This window comes from Scomber scombrus, chromosome 2 (assembly GCF_963691925.1).
Source record: "Scomber scombrus chromosome 2, fScoSco1.1, whole genome shotgun sequence".
Lineage (NCBI taxonomy): Eukaryota > Metazoa > Chordata > Actinopteri > Scombriformes > Scombridae > Scomber > Scomber scombrus.
Window position 1 is genome coordinate 26,892,277 of NC_084971.1, and position 24,249 is coordinate 26,916,525.

Sequence of the window (24,249 nt, forward strand, 5' to 3'; positions counted from 1 at the left end):
TCAGCAAACGGCAGTGTATTTCACCACAGAGCACAGAGCCAAGGCACTGGGAAACAAAAAAACAAAAGCAGACCCAAAAAAAAGAAAAAAAAAAAAGACCAGACCATACGTGTAAAGCGAGTGAGAGACCTCCCTCGTTCTCTTCATCCTCTGCCTCCATCCTGCTCGCCTTTCAAAGTCTGCCGTCTGTTTGTTTGTTTCATTTCTTTTTTTTAATTCGTTTTTGTCCTCCAGACGTTTTCCTTTGCTGGTCGTTTTTTTTTCTCGCAGACACATCCAGTGCAATGACGACGTGTAGAAAAACTCATGTGAGTGGAAAAGGTAAGTTAGTGATAACGACAAAAATGCTACAGCAACGTTACAGTTACAGTGATACTGTTAGACAGAGTGGTGTTTGTATGGTAAGGTTTTACACACAGTGTCGGTCAAACACTTACAGTATTCTATGTACAGGACGAATGAACATGCACAAAATGTCACTATGCAAACACACACAAACACATATAAATTACACAGTTTAATACAGTATTATAATAAGGTGTGTGGAAGTGCTTATGATTAGCCTCATTCCTCTTGAGGCCATTTGGACTTGATACTCAGGGTGGGAAGAGCAGCTGTGTCCTAGTGCCGCGTACCAAAATCTACATCATGTGAATGCCGGGAATCAAATCTCATTTCATAGATTCATACACATATCAGAGAGAAACTGATTATAAGAGTTCAAAAGTTCAACAATAGGGGTTCAAAATACACATTTGTGATGTGCTTGCAGTTATCCATTAAAGTCATATAGTAGGAAACCTCAAACATAGCTCTGGTGAACAGTTTACCACAGATCTAAATCAGTGCACGAGGAATATTTAACTGCAAGTCACCATAGCAACATTACTTGATGCAACATTACCAGTTAACTCCCACTGGTGAAACAGGCATAAATAGTGCTTTCAATAGTGACTAATCAGTGGTTTATTGTTTGATCGATTCATAGGTCATTTGGTCTTTCAACCTTATTGATTTTCTGGTAACTAGGGGGCGCCGTAACAAGTTGTGAAACATTGACATATTATCAATGAATGTGTTAGTAAAGTCATTTATTTACACATCTAACTTCAGTCGTAATGCGGAATGTTTTTGGCCACCTGGTGAACCTATGTCAAATATTAACTCCTTTTATTTTTTAGGTTTGATCTCTACCAACTCCTGAGGGGACTATCTGACTCTTTAGCTGCTAAATGCTCCACTACATTAGCGAGCTGCTAACTGTCTGTTGTTTGGGGCTGGGCAGGTAGTATACAGTGCGTTTATAAGGGGGTTTTCTGTTGCTACAAATAGAAACAACAAGCTGAAGAATGCTAAAATACTCCATAGAGCTGAAGATAATTGCATATTCGGGTCATAATTCTCCAATAATCACTACAAGGGACTCTGTTACAATACACTGTCATTTTTTTCCATTGTTAATAATAAATATATCAATTAGTGCTATCATAACCAAACATACAGAAAACCAACAAGTAGAGCACATTTGAGAAGCTGGAACAATCGAGTGTTTGCTTGATGACTTATAAACAATAAACTGAGTAATAGTTGATGCATTTTTGGCAGATCGACTCATCGATTAATCAGTTTTAGTTTTTTTCCGTCTACAACAAAGTTAAAATGATTCATGGGGGATAATTTATTGTCTGTATAGTCTATTGTATTGCTTAGTGTTGGTCAGAAGTGTCCTCAAATAGAAAATACCAGGCAATGGTTTGGGTAATGCTTTATTTTATGAGTCTGTAATGTCCTAAAATAAAGAAATTATTGTAAAAAAATATATATTTATTTGGTGCTTATTGTCGGTCATAAAAAAGCAAAGGGGTTAATTAGTAAACATGATTAATTATTTGCTAGTTTAACCTTGCTGGAGTTTTTAGTCAAAGCGCAGCAAGTCGACTGTGAATATGCATAATGGGAAATTTGACTTTAGGCGAGTAATTCAATTTATCCAGAGAATTAAATGTCCAAATAATGAATGAATAATGAATGATTATTTACTCATAAATTTGAGTTTTAATGAAGTGGGTATTTCAATTAAATTCGTACTTTCTCTGTAATTAAAGAAACTTTTTTACAGACCTATAAAATGAAGCATCACCAACACTGGTATACGTTTGCTAATTTCACTCTTGTTTTTTGCTCAGTGTGGATTGTTTCCATCACTTGTTGCTGTTTTGTGCCCACCCGTCCCACCCTGACTGCTACAAAAGTCCAAAATGGCTGCCAGCAACATGGGAATAAGGTCATATATGGTTCAACCCTGTCATTCTCTGCTGTTCCCTTCACGTTCACAGGACAAAAGAGCAGGACCAAACAGTGTAACCATATGCCTAAACCTTCTTGTAAAAGGGACACTTATAATATGCTTCAGGTTAAGTCTGGGGTAATTGTGGTTCATCTACTGGGATGTTGGTGAGAAGAGAAGAAAGGCATAAGGAGAGAGATGAACCATAATTCATGCAACACCAGGAACTGTGTGTATTTCTGCATGTGCGTATTTCTTTAACCCAAGAAGAGTCTCTAATTTAACCGTTTACTGTTTCTGCCGGAGAGAGGAACAATCTCTCAATTGTGCCGGGAAGGAGAGGAGAGGATAAGTCTTACTATCTGCAGCTGTTCATCTCTCCTATGATGGTGGGATAAGGAGAATAAATACAAGCAGGGAAGAAGGAGAGAGAAACAGAGAGAAGACAGTACAGGAGAGAACGAGGAGTATAAGAGAGATAATCTCTTTCCTCTGTTAAAGTTCATTGACAGGAACACTTGTGCAACCTTATCACATAACACAGCATATGACCAGTACGGGCCCAAACCCTCACCCCTCTTCCTCTGTCACGTGTATATTAGGACAAGACATTCTTCAGCTCTCTCTAAACTTTCTTTCTTTTCGCTCTCTTTCCCTCCTGCTTCTTGCTCTCGCAGTTTGAACTTACTGGATTTCAGCTGGCAGCAGTCTGACTTGGTTTAGTGACAGGGTTGTCATTAGTCTTATATACATCAGAGAAAATAACACTTTCAGTGCCTGTGTCATGTAGTGGGTGCTTTTCTCTATTTTTTTTTCTTTTTTCCTTTTTTAAACATTTCTTAACCTGTGCACGAAGGCGAGTTGTACAAGAAGAAGAAGAAGAATGTGACTGTCTTTCCAGCAACACACATTTATACAGGTCAAATGCAGGGTCTTGTCCTTGTAGACCCTTGCAGTTTCCACAGGGGGCCAACAGGGGCCAACTGGTCCAAAGTCATGGCTCCACAGGTTCAGAGTTCAAAGTTCAGTTAGATCCACTCGGTGGGTCAACTGACTGCTCCACAGGTCAGTGTTAAAATGCACCCAGGCCTTCTCCGGCCTGGATTCATGGCTGGTTTCACAGTTTAAAGTCAGAGAAGCCGTCGGCTGCAGCGTGACGGTCACTGCAGCATGATATCTTTGAGGTTTTCCTGCAGGATGGTGTCCTTCACGGCGTGGAAGACAAAGCGGATATTTTCTGTGTCCACTGCAGTTGTGAAGTGGTGGAACAGTGGCTTCCCTCGGTTTCTCCTCTTGCGGCTGAACGACTGCACCAGGAACGCCTAAAAGAGGAGAGGTGGAACAGTAAGAGCCTGTGTGCAATATACTGTAAGACAACCCTGATAATAAGATGACCACCCACCCCCTTTTGTTTTAGTTAAAATACATTTGAAATGGTTTTCGACTTGTGCTACTTTTTCTTTTTTTAATCCCCATCCTTAAAACCTTTTTTTCTGGCACTTTTTCACAAGCAACTCAGGGCAGCTTGCAAAGGTTATGTGTTTATGTATTTACCGCATTTAACGTTCTTGTACTCCCTAATATCATCGGCCTCTGCATCTGCCCCAAAAACTCCAGTATTGGTCGGGCCTTACTTCTAAGACTCCCTATAAACTGACTTAAAGAAACTCACCACCCTGGCATGACCCACTCTCAGTAGCAGCCAATGTTGCACCAGTTTCCTCCCTTATTTTTAAAAAAAGAATATATGATGATGTGCTCATGTATGGTCTGCTGATGAGAATTTAATCGCTGTCATAAAAGGTTTGACTGTATTTTCCAGTTCTTGCTTTACCATCTCTAATCTCTGAGTGAAGTTCAGATGAAAGGCTTTAGAGAGGCCTCCTCACATGGACATGGCTGACTCAAAAGTGCAAAAAATGGACTGTACTGGTGTTAAGGCAAAAAAAAAAAAAGAGACTATTATGTGCAAATAAATAATGCTCATAATTTGAGTTTGGTCACAACCTGATAGAGCTACGAAAAAACACGACACAATGATCGTATATGTGATGTTGTGAATATGTAACTGTCAACTCTTTAGTTTCTATAATGTGACCCCTGATCTTTCAAGCACAATTTCTTCTTAAATTCAGGATAATATGGTTTTTATTTGAGTGGATAAAATAAAACTGGGTTCATATATGTGAAAACTAGACAGGGGTAAGCATCACCAGAGTTGAAGATGTGATAATTGTTCAAATTGGTAAAACTGTGCTGTCTTTTGACTATCTCTCCTCAAAGGAATTAAAGGTTCTGTATCTACTTTTTATACATGAACAAAAGAAAAGAGGGGGAATAAGAAGTTCAAACCCCGTTTCAGAAAATTACAAAAATTGTTGGAGAAGGCTCCCCAGTTCAGGAAGGGGTTCTTTTTAAATGCTGCAGTATGCTTCAAATAAAATGCTGAAGCATAATGAAGCCTTTAAAATCATTCAACAAATGAACTTGTAGCAGAAATGTGTTGAAAATGAAGAACAGGAGCCTCATAATGCTAACCCTAAAACCTCTGTTTGTTTGTGTGTGTGTGTGTGTGTGTGTGTGTGTGTGTGTGTGTGTGTGTGTGTCTGTGTGTCTGTGTGTCTGTGTGTGTGTGTGTGTGTTTGTGTGTTGTACCTGTACGTCTTCTAGCCGGCGCGGGTCTCCTCTGAACTCGGGGAAGTGTTTGCGGATGTCTGCTATTCGAATCTTTTCCACTAGCAGGTCTGTTTTGTTGAGGAAGAGGATGATGGACACGTTGAGGAAGAGCTTGTTGTTTACAATCGTCTCGAAGATGTTCATACTCTCAAACAAACGGTTTGTCCTGCGGTCCTCCATCAAGACCTGGAAATACACACACACACACATACACACACAAAATCCTTTGGTTTTTTTCAGGTTTTATCTGCACACCAATTAAGGATTCAGTTGTCATCATATGACTGTTTATTTGAACTGGAGCCACAGCTGAAGGAACAATCAAGTTTGCGCAAACGACCACAAAGAAATCTTTGTGTAAACCTCAAATGTTGCATCTCTCTAATGTTTCTGGTCCATTTCGTAATTTCGAAAAGTTAAGGGTATAATGATCAGACTGTCTGACTAATCTCAAAACATCACCAGATCAGCGTTTCATGATCAGAAGTGTTTCTTGAATGTGTAAGTACCTGATCATACTCTGATGATGAAACCATGAAGAGTATCGATGTGATCCCGTCGAAACACTGAAACCACTTCTGCCTCTGGGACCTCTGACCTCCAACATCCACCATCTTGAACGGAATCTTCTTGATGACAAAGTCATGCTCCACGATCCCCTTCGTCGCCTTCCTCGCAAACAGAATATCCTGCTTGCTTGGGATGTAGTTCTGAAAGGGGGGATGTTTTTTTTAACGATTTGGAGGAGGTGAAGAAATACAATGTTTATTTTAAGAGTGAACTAGTCTTTGTGACTCACCAGTTGACCTATGCGATCCAAGTTATCCAGGAAGTATTTAACCGACTCACTCTGCAGACAGGAAAAGAAAAGAATCCATTACAACCACAAAATGGAACTGAGTCATCCTATTAGAGATTACCAGAATTATAAGATAAAGATTATCAAGTTAAAGACTGATTAATCTGATTACTGAAACAATTCCATTTCTTGTATTTCTTCCTTATTTCATTCCCATGGAAGCTGTCACACTGTGGTTATTGATTTAATAATACATCAATCGATGCTTTCTCCCAATCTGCAACAAAGGACAAGATCCATGTGATCCACCACAGTCATATTTGTCCCATCACTTTTTCACAAAACATTTACTCAGGCTTAAAATACTTCTAAGTACAGCAGCAGTGAGAAAGAACAGCTACTTTTATGGAGGAGATTGACCAATAGTACAGCACTATGAATTTATTACTACATTGTGAACTGAAGTGACTAACAGGACATGCTGGGTTATAAATGAATCATATTTGTATCCCCATGTTTGGAATGGAGCAATATAAAAACAGAGAAGAAAAACATCAGATAACCAAAAATGAGTGTGTTTCTGTATCAAAACAGAAATGCAATTTGGATGAGATGGTGTATGGAGAAATGAAGGGAAACAAAAACCGCAGGGAGAACTGGAGATCAGTTAAAATTCATAGACGGAGATGAACTTTAAGTGAACTGTGGAACTGACCTGAAACCTGATGAACATCATTATAAAATACTTGTCACTCATGGCATAGTGTTACTATTTCTGGAGAGTTTATTTAAGTATTATTTCTCCTTAATCGTATTTATTATATCGCAATTTATCACAATTTTCCTCAAGGGGCTTTTCAATCTGAACAACATATAACCGGCTTTATCTTTAGACCCTCAGCTCAGATAAGGAATGAAGGAGGAAGGAAGAGCACGGAGGGATCGCTATTCCAGGACTGATAGACAGATGCAACAGATGTTATGTGGTCCAGATTCTAGTCTTAAAATTATTAGAATAATAATTATATAATAATAATAACTTTATTAGTATAGCAACTTTCATAGAAGAAATGCTGTTCAAAGTGCTTTACAATGCTTCACATGAAAAGGACACAAATATAACTTAAAAACATCAACAAAAAAAGGTAACTAAAAATAGTAAAAAATTGTAAATTAAAGTAGTTAAAACAGAATGAAGAGAATGTATAAAAATCACATAAAATATAAAAGACTTATAATATAAAAGACTATTTTAAAAGAAGTGCAGTAGTGCTTCAGAGTGAAGATGAATAAGAGAAAGCTAGTTAAAGACTAAAGCGAAGAGAAAATATAAAAATGTTTAAAGTCAGCTCAAAGATGAAAGTACATTATATTCTCATTTGTTGTTACCGCTAATACATCCCATGGAAAGATAAGACTATTAGTATTCAATGCTGAATTCTCTCTCCTGTCTGTAACACTCAGCCCCAAGTGAGTACATCTTTAAAAAAACAAAACGGCTATAAATATTCTGTAGATTATTTTAAAATATATGTCCTACAACAGCTGTGCAAACATAACTCAAAGAAGAGCAAAAAGTGCATTTTTTGGGGGACTATTTACAGCCACAGACTAATTTAATACACAATTAGTGCGCTACAGTGGTGACTATTTATAGCAGCATGGTGTATGTGGGATTGACTTTTCATAGTATAAGTAACATGTCAGTTGTGACCTTTAGGTTGTGTTTTTTTTTGGATAACAGTGAAGCTCTACGACACGGAAGAATACATCAGGATTTGGATACGCACACGATATCAGAAGGCTAACAGCTATAACAATTAGACACCATGCACTGATTGATTTTATCTCCTGGCTGTCAACATGAAATGAACCAGGCTGGAACAGACTCGGCCCATTTTGGTTCGATCAATGTATGTTGTAATTCACACGTTTTAGATGTCTACCCTATGTTTTCTCTGCCATTCGAGGCAGCAGTCGAGTTGACTATACGTTTCCATACAGTATGAAAATCAATTAACTGACTCTTGAAACTTGAGTTGTGTAATCCGGTCTGTATTAATTTCTGTAAATGCAGACTGACCTTCGCTGTAATGGATTTCACAGCCCAGAGTAGTTTTAAGAGCCTGCTAATTGATTGTCATACTGCAGGGAAATGAATCGAGATGAGTGGATTCAGGTTTGTAAAGCACAGCAGCACGTTGTGTAAAAGGATCTTTTGTGGTGCTAAGTATACAGTATGTGGCTTGTTGTAAATGTGCAAAAACTTGGAAAAACCACAACTTCAATATAAACACATTGGACATAGGGCATAAAAATGCATGAAACAGTAGTCTTGTGATGTTCAAATCGAACTCAAAAATAAAAAATTGTTCCCATGATTCCCGACAATAGTTTAAAACTGAACCTCTGTTCTTCTTCTTCCTCCCTCTCTCTCTTAAACACACACACATTCAACAGGAAACAGCTGTGTGTGTGAAAACAGTGGGGAGAGACATGGGGGAGGGAGGGATTAGCGAGTTAGACTGAACTGTGTTACAAAGTCATTTTAGCTCTCAAATCACACAGACACACAAGCAGACACACTTGGGCCATACTACAATATGGCATTATTCCTCTTTAAACCTTCCAAATAATTCCCAAAACCTGTCAAGAGCAGCTTCCCCCCCCCCCCAACTTTGCACATGTTCAGCTTCTGTCCCGCTGACCGAACAGAATCTCTTCATGTAGCTGCTTAATTCATCTCTGTCAGCCCCGACATGTCGCGTAACAACCAGGAAACGTGACCCCTGTGCGAGTGAGATGTGACCCTGTGACTCCGCTGCTGACCTACAATGTCACAGCAATAGGAAACACAAAGCCGGGGGGCTCTGATTGGTTCAGCGGGACATGGAGAATAGGAGGGGCAGGTCGGAGGGAAAAGCACGGAGAGGGGAATTCCCAGAGATGAAGGGATACGCAAACACAGACAGAGACACAGACATACACGTGAAAGAACACACACACGTGAACGCACACACACATACACACAGATCATTTCCACAGACACTTTAACTGCCATCAGCAGAAATGAAACAGCGTGATCAGTGATGCTAAGGGAGCATTAAAACCAAAAATCTAAATAAACTAATTTTATTAGGTCAAGGATGAGTTTTACTATGTTGTAATGCAGAGCTATAGGTAGTAAAACTGGGAAATATAGCTGTGTGTGTGTGTGTGTGTGTGTGTGTGTCTGGATTTGTGTGTGTGAGTGTGTGTTGTTGAGTAAGGCGGGAGGAATGTCTCCATTCATGGCGTGTATGGGCAGATTAGGGGCTTTATTACAGCAAAGACCTGAATAGGCTCACATTCTGCAGTGTGTGTGTGTGTGTCTGTGAGACAGAGTGTGTGTGTGTGGACAGGTATATGTGTGCCACTTTTGCAATGTGTATGCCACTGGGTGTGACACTATTGTCTGACCGGTGCATTGCTTTTCCTACAAACTACGATGATATATTAACTCACAGTTGATACTATTTATTCTATTAAATGCCACAAAATAGTGGAAAATGCACATCACGCCTATTTTTTTGCGCATTCCTTATTGTCCATCAACATGTTCTTACTTGGGAAAAACTTGAGAATGTAAAGTGAAAGCAAACATAGCTCCTTATTATAGCTGCATTTCTGGCAGTGAAACAAACAAGCTTAATGATCTGGAAAACACACACAAAAAAGGCTGTTATATTGAAGATATCTGCCTCAAAGAATATTTGGAGTCATTAGCAGCTGAGCAGCTCAAACACACATGTGGACACATATGAAGACAAATATAATTGATAAGGAGAGTTAGTGGTAATGGACATAAAGAACTCAAGACTTGATTTGTTAGGAAGGATACGGACATTATATCCCCCCATCACTACATTTCTTTCATTGTCTTGTGTCTGATCAATGCCAATTGAAGTCTGCCTCAGGGGGCTGTTAAACATACATCTTCTATCATTAGACTGTCAATCTGAATAAGGAAAAACCACCCAAACGAATGTTATATAATGTCATTGTTTGAGCAGGAGTCATGTTAAGTGTTTTGTCTGCACGACTGTCCAAAGCCCAAAGATTCATTCCCGATATACTAGGATTTAGGTGTTATGGTGTAATATTTGAGCAAAGCAGCCTTCTATAAATGTCCTAATTCATTAAGCTTTGATTCTTATCTATTTATCATTGAATTTTTTATCTCTTGGGTCTTCACATTGAATCAGAGGAGAATATAAATAACAGAAAAATAACAGAAAACGCCTCTTTACGCAACACCCTGAGTCAAAATGACTTATTAAAAAGATAAAACATAGGCGAAAAGTGAAATAATGACCCGAATCGTCTTTTATAAACATCTGTCACAGTTCAGAGGCTTACTTCCTGGCTCAACTTTGACCTACTGTACTATCGTCTTACAGCGAGGGGTTTTTTAACCCAACATTTCAGATGAGCTCACTTTCAGTTTCACATTGTAATAAAATGGTTTAGATCATCTGATCGTCTGGCTGCCCGAGTTTCTTATCACAATGTGAGTGTGATAAGAAACTTTGTTGTGGCGACTCAAGTTGCAATAAACTAGACATTCATTTCACTCTTAAATCACAACAAAACAGTAGGAAAGAAAGATAATAGCAAGAAGGGGACAGAGCAAGAAACAGTTACATACATAGCAGTAAACAGCAAACCAGAAAGAACAACTCCTCAGTGACACAGCTGCACAGGGACTTCCAGGTTGAAATCTCATTTAGTCAACCATACCGTGTGTGTGTAGGTGTCTCTGTGTGTGTGTGTGTGTGTGTGTGTGTGTGTGTGTGTGTGTGTGTGTGTGCATGTTCATGTTCATGCACTTTAGTATTTATAGCATCTGTACATCTGTATGAGGCTTCAAAGTTCCCCTACAAGCCTCACACATACTGTATTTAGTCTAAACTCATACCTCCTGTGCTCACGCTGTGCGCACGACTAAAGACAACAGCACCCGTTTACAGTCCCAGCGTGACATACAGCCCTGTTTTGGTCAAGCAAAGGAGGTTTTGGTGTTTATATCCTATATCAAACTGTGTGTTATCTGGGTGTGGTTGGGAACACAGAGAAGACTGCAAGTAAACAAAATCCTTGCATGTGCTCACATTGGGTTTGTTTTTCTCTCACTATCTCCTTCACTCTGTTTTCTCCCCCTCTCTCTCTTTCTTTCTCTCTCTCTCTCTCTCTCCTGCAGCCTCCCCATCCCCCTGCCTGCTCTTCTCTACTTTCCACTCCCTTTCTGTCTCCCTCTCATCAGATTCTCTCGCTCTCTATCTCTCTTTGCTCTCTCTCCCTGTCTGCCTGTGGCCCCGCTCCAGCCGTGCCTGGGAAAAGCTGACTGTGGTATCCCCGGAAAACCTCTCAGAGAGTAGAGAGAGAGAGGCGGGTGGAGAGTATCTAACTCAGCACATTTACTCCGCAGTAGACATTTTGGTTTTTCTTACACTGAAAGGATAAGGCTGGTTTAATTCTATATTTTCCTTTTTGTCAACAAATCACATAAAAAGACCAAAAGCAACCATGTTTTGATCCGTCTTCATTTTTTTTTCTGGTCATGTTTTTATCAACTTTCAACTTTGCTGTTCTGGTTCACTCTCAGTCTCATCACAGTGTCGTTTCCGGAAGCAGCAGACAGTTGTTTACAGAAAAAAGGTCTAAAAACCCCCACAGTACACTACCTGCTTAGCAACAAACACTAAACAGACACAGTTAGCAACTAGTGAAAATAGGTGGAGCATTTAGCAGCTAAAGATGCAGATATTTTCCTCAGGAGTTGACCAAAAGCGAAAAGAGAGTGAATAGTGAATTGGACTTATATTCACAGAGGGGAACAGAAACATCACTCCAAATTTGTGTTCACAGCTTGTTCACGGCTGCGCCCAAAAAATTAGTTAATGCAGATTTAAACCTGTAATAACTGATTGTTTAGCCACCTGTTCAGTTGATATGGCAAACATGTTAATCTATTTTGGTCTCCTCCAGCTCCTGAAGGAGATATGTGGCTCTTTAGGGGTTAAATGCTCCGCTCTGCTCACTATCTTGTTGCTAACTTTGTCTCTCTGCTGTTTGGTGCTGGGCAGGTAGCGTACTGCTAGCGTGCTGAAAACAGCTGTAAAATGATGAGAGCAGTGAGACTTAATCAAAACAGTAAAGTTGTAGGCCTTTAAAACAGAGTTAAAAGATGCTAGCACAAACCTCTCTCTGTGTTCATCACTATTAGCAACACTTTACACATACACACATTCATTCGATTTTATTGTTTTAAATAAAATATCAATTATAGCAGCTTTAAAAAAGGCTAAATACTTTGCTCTAACAATTGTTTATTGTAGTTTTTTTTAACAAATGTTACTCAAATAAAAGTAAATTGCATTAATGTGCATTTGTTGTGGACAATTTTCAACAGAAATCAACTCAAAAAAGGAAAGGAAAGAACACAGTGAACATGTGGCTCATGTGTTTTTAATCGTTTTAACAATGGAGCTCTATGGCACGGAGGAATCGGCTAATAGGCTATTTTGGCAAAACAGACAAGAGTTGTTAATTCAATTTATTGTTGGTGTTTGTCTTTTCATGGGATCTGCTAACAAAAAGAAAAAATATATAATACAACCAGTCTTATCCTTTAAGCTAGAGTCATGTCTCCAGGCCTCTGCAGCTGTTGCATACTAGCTTTATCATACATGGACTCCAGATAAGACAAGGCAGTCTGACCCAAAGCTGTGCACTGACATCTCACACACACACACACGCACGCACGCACGCACACACGCGCACACACACACACACACACACACACACACACACACACACACACACACACACACACACACACACACACACACACACACACACACATTCAGTATGCTGAGTGAGAGAGAGACGGAAGTGGCTTCTGTCTGACTCCAGATTTGTTTTGTCACTGATAAATGTGTAACAAGGTAAAAGGTCAATCTCTGAGCCTCTGAGCAGACATCATAACTGCAGCGTCACTTGCAATAAAATACAAACAAACTGGCTGCCATAACAAATATAAATAAACTAACAACAAAAACAGCTGGTGGTGCCGATGCTGGGAGACAGTCGCCATGCGGATAATGTGGTTAGTGATCATTCATGACATTCTTCTCAAACCCCTAAGTGTCATTAACCGTCTGTCTGACTCTTCACAGCATATCAGTTGACAGTACTGTAGAGCTACGTGTTGAACCAAGTGGTTCATAAACTCTTCAGCTACATAAATTAGCTGCTTTAAGAGTCTTTTTTTCCTTAGTTCTCTCACTTCAGACGGCAGAGAAATTATGAACTTTGAGACTTGAGATGGTCAAAAAACTCAGATATACAGTGTATGTCTATATTATCTCACTCTTTCTTTGACTTTGAACTTACATAGGGAATAAGTAAACACAACTATTTACAGCTGATTTAATTGATCGATATTTTGCAACAAGCTGTTAACAAAACATTGACATATTATCACCTTATAAGGGAGCAGTTACACAACAAGAACACGCAAAACAACAAATAGATTCATTTGGAGTTGTGTTTTAATCAACCTGATGAATAATTTCACCTATCTTATCACCAACTTTGTTGCAGTTTGGCGCTGGGCAGGTATTGTACACTGGTTTTGAAGAGCTTTGTTAAAATTTGATTCATTGTTAATAAAAAAATATTGATTAAAACAGATTTAAAACAAAAATTTAGACATCAAATATGCTTGTCTTGCTGACGTAAGTTACAAATTGGCACTACAACAGAGAGAAGCTTTCATCCCCAAAAGAAATGATATAAAATATTCCTATCTGACATTAAATTGTCTAAATTCTGCCTCCCACTACTCACTGGAAACAAAACACTTGGTTCAAAAGATGCAGAGGTTTGTAATGTAACAATGTGATATCTCCCAGTGGTAATTTTGAGGCTTTCAAGTCTACCAAAATGAAACAAAATGTTATAAACCGTCTTTGGCATTTAGATAAGTGAAGGGGCCATTTAATGAAACCCTCCTTTAGCCTTCCTTGCAGCATTTTCAATAAAAAATATACTGCTCTATTTTCCATCTATTCAATTTGACTAGTTACACACTACAAAGAGAAAAATCCACACATCAGTGAGGCGTGAAAACCACTGGTTTTGATCAGCGTGCGTTTAATATATTAGGACTAAAGAGGAAAAGAATTACACTCCAATCTACGAGCCATTTCAGATTGTGCTCGGTGCAGTGTAGCGTGGCAGATGAAACTCCACGGGGCTCCACTTCACTGGCTCTAATTCCAGTCAAGAGAAAAATAATTACATCTTTGGAAAGTCTCCACACAAAAAGAAAAAAATTAAAGAGGTAAGTTACACGCACACACACACACACACACACACACACACACACACACACACACACACACACACACACACACACACACACACACACACACACACACACACACACACACACACACACACACACACACACACACACACAAATCCCCCTTAAACATTAAATCCTTCCACAGGCTTCACTCTGTAGGTGCTTCATCACTGTGACTTCCTCTTTTTGGATGGCAGGTGAAAACATCCATGATATTATCCAGTTACTTCCTCTGAAGTTTTGAGCGTATCATCGATCACTGGCTCTGTGAGAACAGTCTGTGCTTTTGACCATGCAGATTTATACTTTTCTACCTTTCTTTTCTTTTCTTTGGCATTATGTGTCACTAGGGGGTCAATGTTTGCTTTAAATTCAATGTGATAGTTATGTCATTGTGACACTGTGGTATAATTATATTTTTGTAATTGGGACATTTGCATAATTGTTACTGATTGTGTAATGTACTGTACAGTATCTACACCTGCTTAACAAGTAACAATATGTAATGCTCTCTTCTATCTTTGCATCTTTTCTATGATATAAAGTACAAAGGCTGATTTTCTACTTTTAAACAGTGGCTGGTACATTACAGTTTCATACTATAACAGTCATAGGTCATTCATTGGCTATTATATATATATATTCTTTGGCTGCTGTGCCACATTTAATGAGAAACGTCAGGTCAGCTGGTGAGTAACCTGTGACTAAACATGATTCCTGGTCAATGAATGAACTGAAGACGGGTCTCTAATGTCCACATTTATGTTAGGATTAGTGGTTTACTTTGATATATTTCACTATAAATTACCGTTTCGGACATGCTAAGCATTCTAATTAAATATCTTAGTCTACCTTACAAGTAAATGGAGACATTAGATGTTTGATACATGTTTCTTTTGTTTAGGGCTGCAACAATTAATCAATTAATTGATCAGTCAACAGAAAGAATAATAACTGGGAACTGCCAGTTACGTTAATCTTAGACAAAAAACCCAAGTGTTTCCTAGCATCGGGTTTATGTGAATTTTCATCTTTTCTCTGTCTTATTTTATTGTTTTCAGACATTTTATATACCAATCAACTGGGAAAATAACAGGCATATAATGAAAATCATTGTTAGCTGTAGCCCTACCAGACCTTTTTCTCTCGTATTTTCATCCCCTCTTCTGCTCACTTTCTGTTGTTTCTAACAGGAAACTCCTGTAATTTGGATGGCATTTCATGAATAGTTTTATTTGTTTGTCTGATGTTACTCAAGTTGCCAGATCATCTATGAAACACAATCCACACACGACATACAATTTAAAACCATCTGTCACCACAACCTGATTCAAGGGGCGTGTGCACAGCTGTGCTCCTGTCCTCCACCCTCTGCTGCTGATGTGATTCACCGTCTGCAGGTACTGCTGGTGCAGAGAGGAGGGGCTGGTTTGTCTCAGCCAGCAGCTAAATTAACATAATTTGCCTAATTTAAAGATGTGTGGCAAACTCAGATTAAACTGTTAAAATATTGCTTTTCTACATGTTTATGCTTGTTGAACAGGTGGAATAATAAGGTACTTATTGGCTTTTCACTTGCAAAGGTTTTAATATACTTACAGTAACAAGTGTAGTTGTTATCAACTCAGGTAAAACGCAAAAAAACCCTCTCATATATGGAAACCTAAATGTTTATTTGATTTCATATGTATTTTTTTCCTCATTCGTTCCACATTAAAGGAGTGAGCTAAAATGTTTGTGTGAAATTCTCCTTTAAACTGTCATAAAGAGCTTATCGCAGTCATCCATCTATTTACTCATTCTTCCATCCTCTAATCCGGTGATTCCCAACAACAAATACTTTTACACCAGAGGATACTTATCCAGCTGCCACGGAGTACAGACATCACATGCAGCTATTGTGACAGCAAGTGGAAATCAATTGCTAAAAGAGACACCAAACATCGACAACTCCTGGATCATATCTTGTGTGAGTTTAAAGTCCAACTGAAAGCACATCTAATCATCTCTCTTTGCAGTCAAAAATAATGTTTTTAAATGTATTTTTAATAGTTCTGTACGCCATACAGAACAAAGTCAACAAACGGCTGTCACTACAAGTCATGAACGGTGTGTTACTAACAGGGATTTCGAAGAGCAACGATCACATCAGCATCTAACAAGTCCAAAGTGAAACTTTCATGTATGTTTACATGGTGTTTAATGTGCTATAGTTGATGTCAGCAGTGCACTTTCCCATGATTGTTTGTTTGGTGCACAGGACAAGTCAAGTGTTCATGTTTGTAAGTTAGATAAGGAGACTTAGCAAGAAAGCTGATGTTGGTTTTTGTTCAGAGTCTGTGGCTCTTGTATTGCATAGCAGGATGCAATCAGGCTCAGTGTGACTGTCTGCCCCCGCTATGATTCATATATTGGATTGGCTTTTCAAATAAAGACTCCAGCTACATAAGTGGATGATGAAAAAGTATTAAATTGAAATAATGTAAAACTAGTGGGCACAATCAAATCAAAGATTTTAAATATATATTTCTTCCTTTCAGTTTCTGATTTTTCTCAAAGGGGAACACAGGAACAGTGATTACAGAGCCGATAATATGTATGCTGTAGTAGACCACGAAAGGTGATTTACTTTCAGTTGGAGCATGAGATGTGGTTCGGGGAGTCTATCGTACTCACCAGTTGGAACTCAGAGCGTCGTGCGTAGGCCTCATGAATGCCGGTGTCTGCCCAGAGTGCGCTCAGCGCCATCACGTACAGCTGAAACTCACTGGGCTCGACCCCCGTGGCGCCCACGCGTCCCTCCCACGACATCACCAGCATGCCCTGTTTCTCGTTCTCACAGGTCTGCCAGGTGATGCCCAGCTTGTCCCGGGCGTCCACCAGCACACGCATGCCCTGCAGAAACACACAAGACATTAGACACAATCAGTACGTGTATACGCCTGAATGTGGCGAAGTGCTCTAACAGCTGCAGTTTCTAATGTCAGCAGTATTGTACAAATGTTTCCTGACCACACAAAGGAAAAAAAATCATAATACATGTGCTGCTTGCTACTCCTGGGAAAAACGTCAGCAATGAATCTGTTTCTGGTAAACATGGAGTAACTGTAACAGCGCACATGTGTTTATGACACACACACACACACACACACATACACACACACACACACACACACAGAGTCAAACACATGCATGTGTGGCTGCTGGTGGTTTTCTGAGGAGAACCATGTGGACTGATCTGTGTGGGAGGTCTCCTCCTGAATGAGCAAACTAACACATTGAAAATGATTTAGTGTTTTATCTCTTTCTCCTTTTCTTCTTTTTTAATCAAACCTTCCATTATTATATTATTATACACCGGTGAGTGATGTGTTCTGTGGCCAGGTTATAAGTCTTTTTAATTACAGTTTTTATTTGTGGCTTACTACTTCAACTATGACATAATTTTATGTTACTTGTTATTTTTTAGATATCTTTTCCTCAACCTCTACTTTTTGTGTTTAATTGAAGCAAATTTTAGGGTATATTAAAAAAAAAACATGTTGTTTTTTTTGTCTGATTTATTGATTTACAGCATGTAGGACTCAGCAATGAGCAATGACTATGAAAGTGTTTCAAAGGTCACAGTAGGTTCAGGGATGCGTGTATACTATGTGTGTGGTGTGTGTCTGTCAGTGAGTCATGTCCACCTGATTCTTGTGCAGTAGTCAAGTCTAGAAATGTTTATTTGTACAGCTTAATAGTATATTCAATGGGCTTAACAGGCTCATAATATGAGAAGTTCCCAGCCAAAGCTCCCAAAGAAGAGGGAAATACTCTAAAAACATCTTAGCACACGAGAAAAAAGAAGTGAATAAACGTCAGAGGAGACTATGTGAAGATATTCCTCTCCTAGGACAGAGTTAGTAGGAATTCAGGATATTACTGGAACTATGAGTAAATACATGTGGTGTGAGATGCCCCTATGTGACTAAGTGATGTGTTTTTAAGTGTGATCCCATTCAAGACTTTTCTTTTCTCAGAGCGGGTGCTGTTTTTGTTTTGAGGTATGACTAATAAGGACAAAACCTAAACAACCAAGGACATCCCAGAATTGAACTGGGATGCTGTGTAACCATAATGTAATACACATGCAGATTGTACACCAGCAGCAAGTCAGTGTGAGTGAGCTCTGACTCACTCCAGTCATTTTTTCAGCCTGTCTGTCAGCCTGTTAGCCAACATGAACATTATCAATAGTCTTGTCTGTCTCTCTTCCTGTGCGCCTGTATCTGCACGGCTGTCGGTGTTCAGTTAGTTCATGTCTGCATCACGTCCCAATTCAGTAGCTGAATGCTCCAAATTGCATTTCGACACTGACCCAAAACAAAACCATAACAGGCTGACGAGGCCTGTCCCGTTTAGAGTCTCTTCCAAATGCAGCCAAGAAATGCAGCCTCATTTTGCCCAAATTTGGGGGACAATACCAGTGTATCTTTTGTACCCGACAACAGCCGATTCTCCATGTTGACTGAGCCGGACTGATTTTAGTTGTAAGCTTATTGTAAACTCTGTGTAAAAATCTAGTGAACCCAACTGTTTGTTTGACAAATACAGCAGGTTTAGCTAAAAGAAAACTGCTTTCTTCCAGGTTTTTAAAACATGAGAACATACTGATTTTCTTGGTCCTACATTATAGAGAATTGAATGTGTTTTGGTTTTGGTCTATCGGCCAGACAAAACAACACATTTGAAGTCATTTTGTGCTCTACGATATTGTGTTTTCTTTAATTGTTTTTAAGCCTGAAACGATTAGTTGATTAAGTTAGTCGATTGAGAGAAACTAATTGGAAACTATTTTGACAGTCCATTAATTGTATAAAAACCAGACATTTGAGGATGTAATACAGATGTAATAAAGATAACAGCTGTATATCAGTGCTAATTTTAGGGCTGCAACTCGATTATTGTTTTTCGATTAGTCATTTGATCTATAAAACGTCAGAAAATGTTGCAAAAAAGCCAATTACTGTGTAATCTTGTGTAAACCAAAGATTAAACCCAAAATGTCTTATTACAGAGATATGAAGTTTTCAATCATAGAAGATGAAAGAAACCAGAAAATATTCACTTTAAGAAGCCGGAAACCTGAGAAATTTAGCATTTTTTCACAACAATTGGTGATTAATTTCCTGTCAATCGCCTAATCCTTGCAGCTCTACCTTCTGTTAAAGCTTTTACAGCTCTAGAGATGTGGTATTTGTCCTACAAGCCACAGTCTCTCAGTACCTGACTGGACGGGGCACAGGAAACATAAAAAATCTGACATCTGAACTGAATTATTCTCACAGTTGCGATATGGTCAGTGGCATCATTATCAGCCGCCAAGGGTGGCAGCCGGCTGGGGCATTTCATTTATTATTATATTGTCAGTGTGATTTTATTGTCTTTCCCTTCCTGCACAAGTGCTGCCCGCCCATGAACTCCACCGCCCTCCTCCTGCCACACAGCACCTGCCTCCTGAGCCCACAGAGTCCAGTTAAAGGATGGAAAAATCCCCTTACACCATACAAGTGGCATGAAAAACAGCCACAACACAACATACAAGCAGGTAACTGGTTCATCTATTTAATGCACTGTGATAAAAAAGCTGTAACTATGAAAAAGCTGCAAACTGAACTATGACTAAGACATAAAGTACCAGGTTTCTCAGGTGTGTGAGTGCTAATCAGACTGTAAAGCTGTGATTTGACCTTTAATAGATGAAGGGTTAGACAAACTCAGGAAAAAGAGAGATAAGAAAAACCATCATGTGATCAAATAAGAATGAATAAAAAATGTTGCTACTGTTCTTGTTTATATTCTTTTCTGTTAAAGAGAAGCAGCATGTACATTGGTAGTCGTTCATTGGTGCAAATGTAAAGTTTCTCATCGAAAGTGTACTTTAGGTTATGCACTGTAGCAGTTTCACTTTGACATGTGAAAAATAAAAGATTCCACTTTTACGAGGATTATAACAGAGATTTATCTTCCACTGAGGCTATAATTATTGAGACTCAGAAGCGGAACCACACCTGAGCTCCAGCTTCAAGGTATTTATTTTAAATAAGCCTAATTGCCCTACACACCTGTGTGTCCTCTGTCAGGGTTATCCCTCCTTCCTTCCCGCTCCTGCTGGGTTCTCTTTCTCTATCATTATATTCCCAGCAGGTGAGACCGTTCCTCCACCCAAAACCACACACAGCACAGTTCAGGTGATGTCTCAATTTGACAAGATATCGCAGGTTTGTGGAAGCAATCATGTTCAGTTTATGGTGTCATGAACCAAATCATTTTCACCTCCATTGAGGTTTGTTTTAACTTATGTGTTAATTGTGCACTATTGATTTATGTAAAATTCACTGCCTATGAGTTTGCAGCCACAACAGTTGATTAATTGATTAGTCTATCAACAGTGAATTAACCACAACTGATTTTGATAACTGATTCATGGTTTTAAGTCATTTTTTATGAAAAATCTCTGGTTCCAGTTTCTTACATGTGAATGTTTTTGCTCTCTTTAGTCGTCCATGACAGGAAACTGAATATCTTTGGGTTGTGGACTGTCGGCCAAACAAAACAAGACACTTAAGGTCCTTAGGCTTTGGGAAATTGTCATTTTGGACATCTTTCACCATTTTCTGACATTTTAAAGACCAAATGACTAATCAATAATCGAGAACATAACCAACAGATAACTGATAATGAAAATAATCATTAGTTTCAGCCCTTGTTTGTACTGTTTGCTACTATATATTCCTGTATCTTGATCTCTAGGCCTATATTCGTCAGTAAATTGTGATTGTGGTTATTTTGTGTTATATTTATGTTATTTCACATTATAGAAATAAGCATTGAATCTGAAACTAATTTAAGACATTTTTGCTTAAACAATTACTGAAACAGTTATTTGATTGTTAAAGCAGTTGCCATCAATTGACTGATTGATTAATTGATTAATTAATTGTAGCAGCTAAAGAATAACACTGTGAGATATTGTGGAATAAGATGAGTTCAACAACCTTTAAGCTACTTAAGAGGAAACAAAAAGGCGGAAATCATCTTTTAAGTCAGTTTTCAAGAAAAAAATGCCTAACAGTCAATGGTCCCAGCTTCTTAAATGTAAGGATTCGCTGCTTTTCTCTTTATATGATTGTAAATTCAATATTTTTTGGTTTCGGGCCACTGGTCAGACAAAACAAGCAATTTGAAGATGCCACATTGGGCTCTGGGAGCTTATAATGAACATCTTTCATCATTTCCCGACAGTTTATAGGCTAAATAACAGAATAATCAGTATCAAAGATGAAAATAACTGTTACAAGCAACCATTTAACTAATAATGTTGTTTCATAAGACAAAAAGTTTTCAGGGCAGATGAATAATGGCAGGGTGGGTCAAGGAATTACGCACATGTAATGTCATGTTGATATTTCTGTGGACTGGTTCGAATTAATGTAGTACTTTATATCTCTTGGGCAGGAAAGACGCAAATGCTGCATTAGAGAATAATCAGAACAACATTTTGAGATGTTTGTGGCATTGGGCATTGTTTGACTCTCTTTCCGCTCCCACGCATCATGCATTATGTGTTTTCGGGAGGTTGGACCGAGGTGAAATGTGTGTGTGTGTGTGTGTGTGTGTGTGTGTGTGTGTGTGCTTGTGTGTGTGTGAAGGGGGATACTATTCATGATCTGATCCGTCACAGGACCGCCACTGTGTGCTGGTATTCGGGGGTGGGGGGGAGGGTATTGGGGTATTGTACTGCCTTGGCTGTAGAAGTGCAGGCTCTTATCATCCTTGTCTGAGCTGTGTGGCACTCAGAGCGGATGTGCTCATCCCTCAGGAATAGTCTAGTATTGTTAGCTGGTGAAGGAGGCCCAGCCATGACAGCAAACAAAGGGACACTCACACACACACACTTCAGGATAAAAATATGTACTATGTCAACAAACCTCTATGTGTGAGTGTGTTTGTGAAGCCCAATTGTGGGATGAAAATGTCAATATAAGGGCAGTAGCAACTATTTGCTTCATTTATCAGTTGTTTTCTTGACATATTGATAATCATTTGGTCTATAAATTGTAATCTCAGAGCCAATGTTGATATCTGATTATTAAATTGATTGTCTGAAACACTAAAATATTCAGCTTCCAATCATAAAATCTATACAAAAAGCTGCTAATCTCCACATTTAAAAAAAGAAAAAAGCTGTAACAAGTAAATTGATATTGAACTTTGGTACAAAATTGGTGTTTTTGCTTTAGGAAGTTAAAACTTGTTGCAGATTACTTTAACTGTCAATCTCCTAATGGATAAACTGTTTCATCTCTAGATGATAGCCTGTATCTCCAAAGTCACTTTCTCACACATCATTGAGTATCTAATGTGGATTGACATGCATCATTACTTCAACTCAACAAACAAAAATATCAATTTAAAATAGAAACAAAACCAGCCAAAAAGGAGCTGACAGCACTTGAGTGAAAACCTGGAAGTTTCAATTTTGGACTCAAGTCAATAAAGTTTGCCTCGAGGCCCCCAAGCTCTTTATTTCCTGTCCTTACCTTCAGTATATTATCATAGATAGTGTCCCGGAAATCCAGCAGTGCTTTCTTATCAAACTCTTGTCCATTAATGATGCGCATCTGTTTGAGGAATGTGGACTTTCCGCTTTCTCCGGCCCCGAGCAGCAGGATCTTCACCAGCCGCCGGACAGCTCTCCTCTCCCGGGCGAGCATCGCGTCTATCTCCCGGCTCCTGCGCCGTGCCTCCCGCTCCTGCGCTGCGTCCTTCTCCCGGCTCCCCTCCTTGCTGCTGGCCGGGTCCCTGCTGGCCTCGGCCGGGAGCAGGCAGCGGCTCAGGGTGCGGACCACTCCCGACATGGCGAGTCTTTTTTGGGGGGTGAGGGAGGGAGGGAGAGGGGGAGGAAAGTTCACCGAAACTTCAGTGGGAAAATGTTCATTATAGGATCCACATGCGCTTACATCCACTGAATAAATATAATAATACAAAATAAAAAAAAATCTCTACATTTAGAGTGAGAGGGTGAAGCTGTTATCTATTAGACAACCCGTGTCCATCTTGGTTAGACCGCGTCATCAACCAAAATCACTGTGCAGAGATGAGAAACAATGCCAGCAAACTTCCCACAAAAAAAAAAAAGTTAAAACAGTTCAAAATTTTAAAAAAGTGTGAGCTTCTTCTGTCCAGAAAATGGAAGAAAAGTGAATCATAAATCCATAAATGTGTCCACCCAAAGCGAAAACACTAGTAGAGAGGCGCTGTAAGGACTGCGGTAATAACTCACACAGCGGGACTAACTCACACAGCGGGACAGCCTCCAGACTTTCTAAACACAGCCAGTGGTTTGTGAAGTTGGGCAGCGGGGAGAGAGCAGCTCCTCCGGCCGGCGGTGGGACGGTCACAGGCTGAGGGGAGGGGAGGTGGAGGAGGAGGAGGAAGAGGAGGAGGAGGAGGACGAGGAGGAGGAGGAGGATGAGGAGGGAGAGGGAGAGGAGTGGGGGGGCCAAAGGTGCTCCACCGGGGTTCACCGTCAGGGGACGCCAGAGGACAACACAACAAACACTGTGTGAGTAATTTATTAGGAACACCTGTGCAATCTAAATTAATCAAATACAACAGCTCTGCTATAAATTATACTCTCATCTTCAGTTTTTGTTTACATTGTCAGTGGTGGAGAGTGTAGCCTATATCTTGCCACCCTCATAAGATAAGATAAGATAGGAATAATAATAGAGCGCTTTTAACAATACTCAAAGATGCTTCACAGAATCAAAGACAATAAAACCGTACAGAATAAATGAAAACACAATCAATGAAAGCAATGCAGAGAAGAAGAAGCAAAATAGAAAAACAAATAAACAATAAACAAAACAAATAAAAGAAAAACATCAAAACAATCAAACATTAAAAGCGGATTTGAGAAAGGTGAGTCTTGAGAAGTGATTTGAATTTGATGAGTCACAGAGGTATTTTGGGGAGTGGGTTCCAGAGAGTGGGGGCAGCAACTGATCCGTGATAGTCCTTTATTAGTCC

The 24,249-nt window shown here is 39.3% G+C and overlaps 1 protein-coding gene across 1 annotated transcript; it reads right to left on the reverse strand.

Moving 5' to 3' along the window:
- Positions 1 to 23,531, reverse strand: gna12a (guanine nucleotide binding protein (G protein) alpha 12a). Its single transcript, XM_062434140.1, has 6 exons — positions 22,758 to 23,531; positions 16,849 to 17,067; positions 5,763 to 5,813; positions 5,473 to 5,673; positions 4,943 to 5,149; positions 1 to 3,609 (listed from the first exon to the last, which is right to left on the reverse strand). The coding sequence occupies exons 1-6, from the start codon at positions 23,073 to 23,075 to the stop codon at positions 3,448 to 3,450; spliced, it is 1,158 nt and encodes a 385-aa protein (XP_062290124.1). The 5' UTR covers positions 23,076 to 23,531; the 3' UTR covers positions 1 to 3,447.
- Positions 23,532 to 24,249: the final 718 nt, after the last annotated feature.

Bases quoted from the DNA above. Each gene is read 5' to 3' on its own strand.
- gna12a (XM_062434140.1), bottom strand. From the start codon at position 23,075: ATGTCGGGAGTGGTCCGCACCCTGAGCCGCTGCCTGCTCCCGGCCGAG. The intron at 17,068-22,757 runs GTAAGGACAGGA...GTGTTTCTGCAG, and splicing joins TCTATGATAATATACTGAAG to GGCATGCGTGTGCTGGTGGA. The intron at 5,814-16,848 runs GTGAGTACGATA...TCCTGTCTGCAG, and splicing joins GACGCTCTGAGTTCCAACTG to AGTGAGTCGGTTAAATACTT.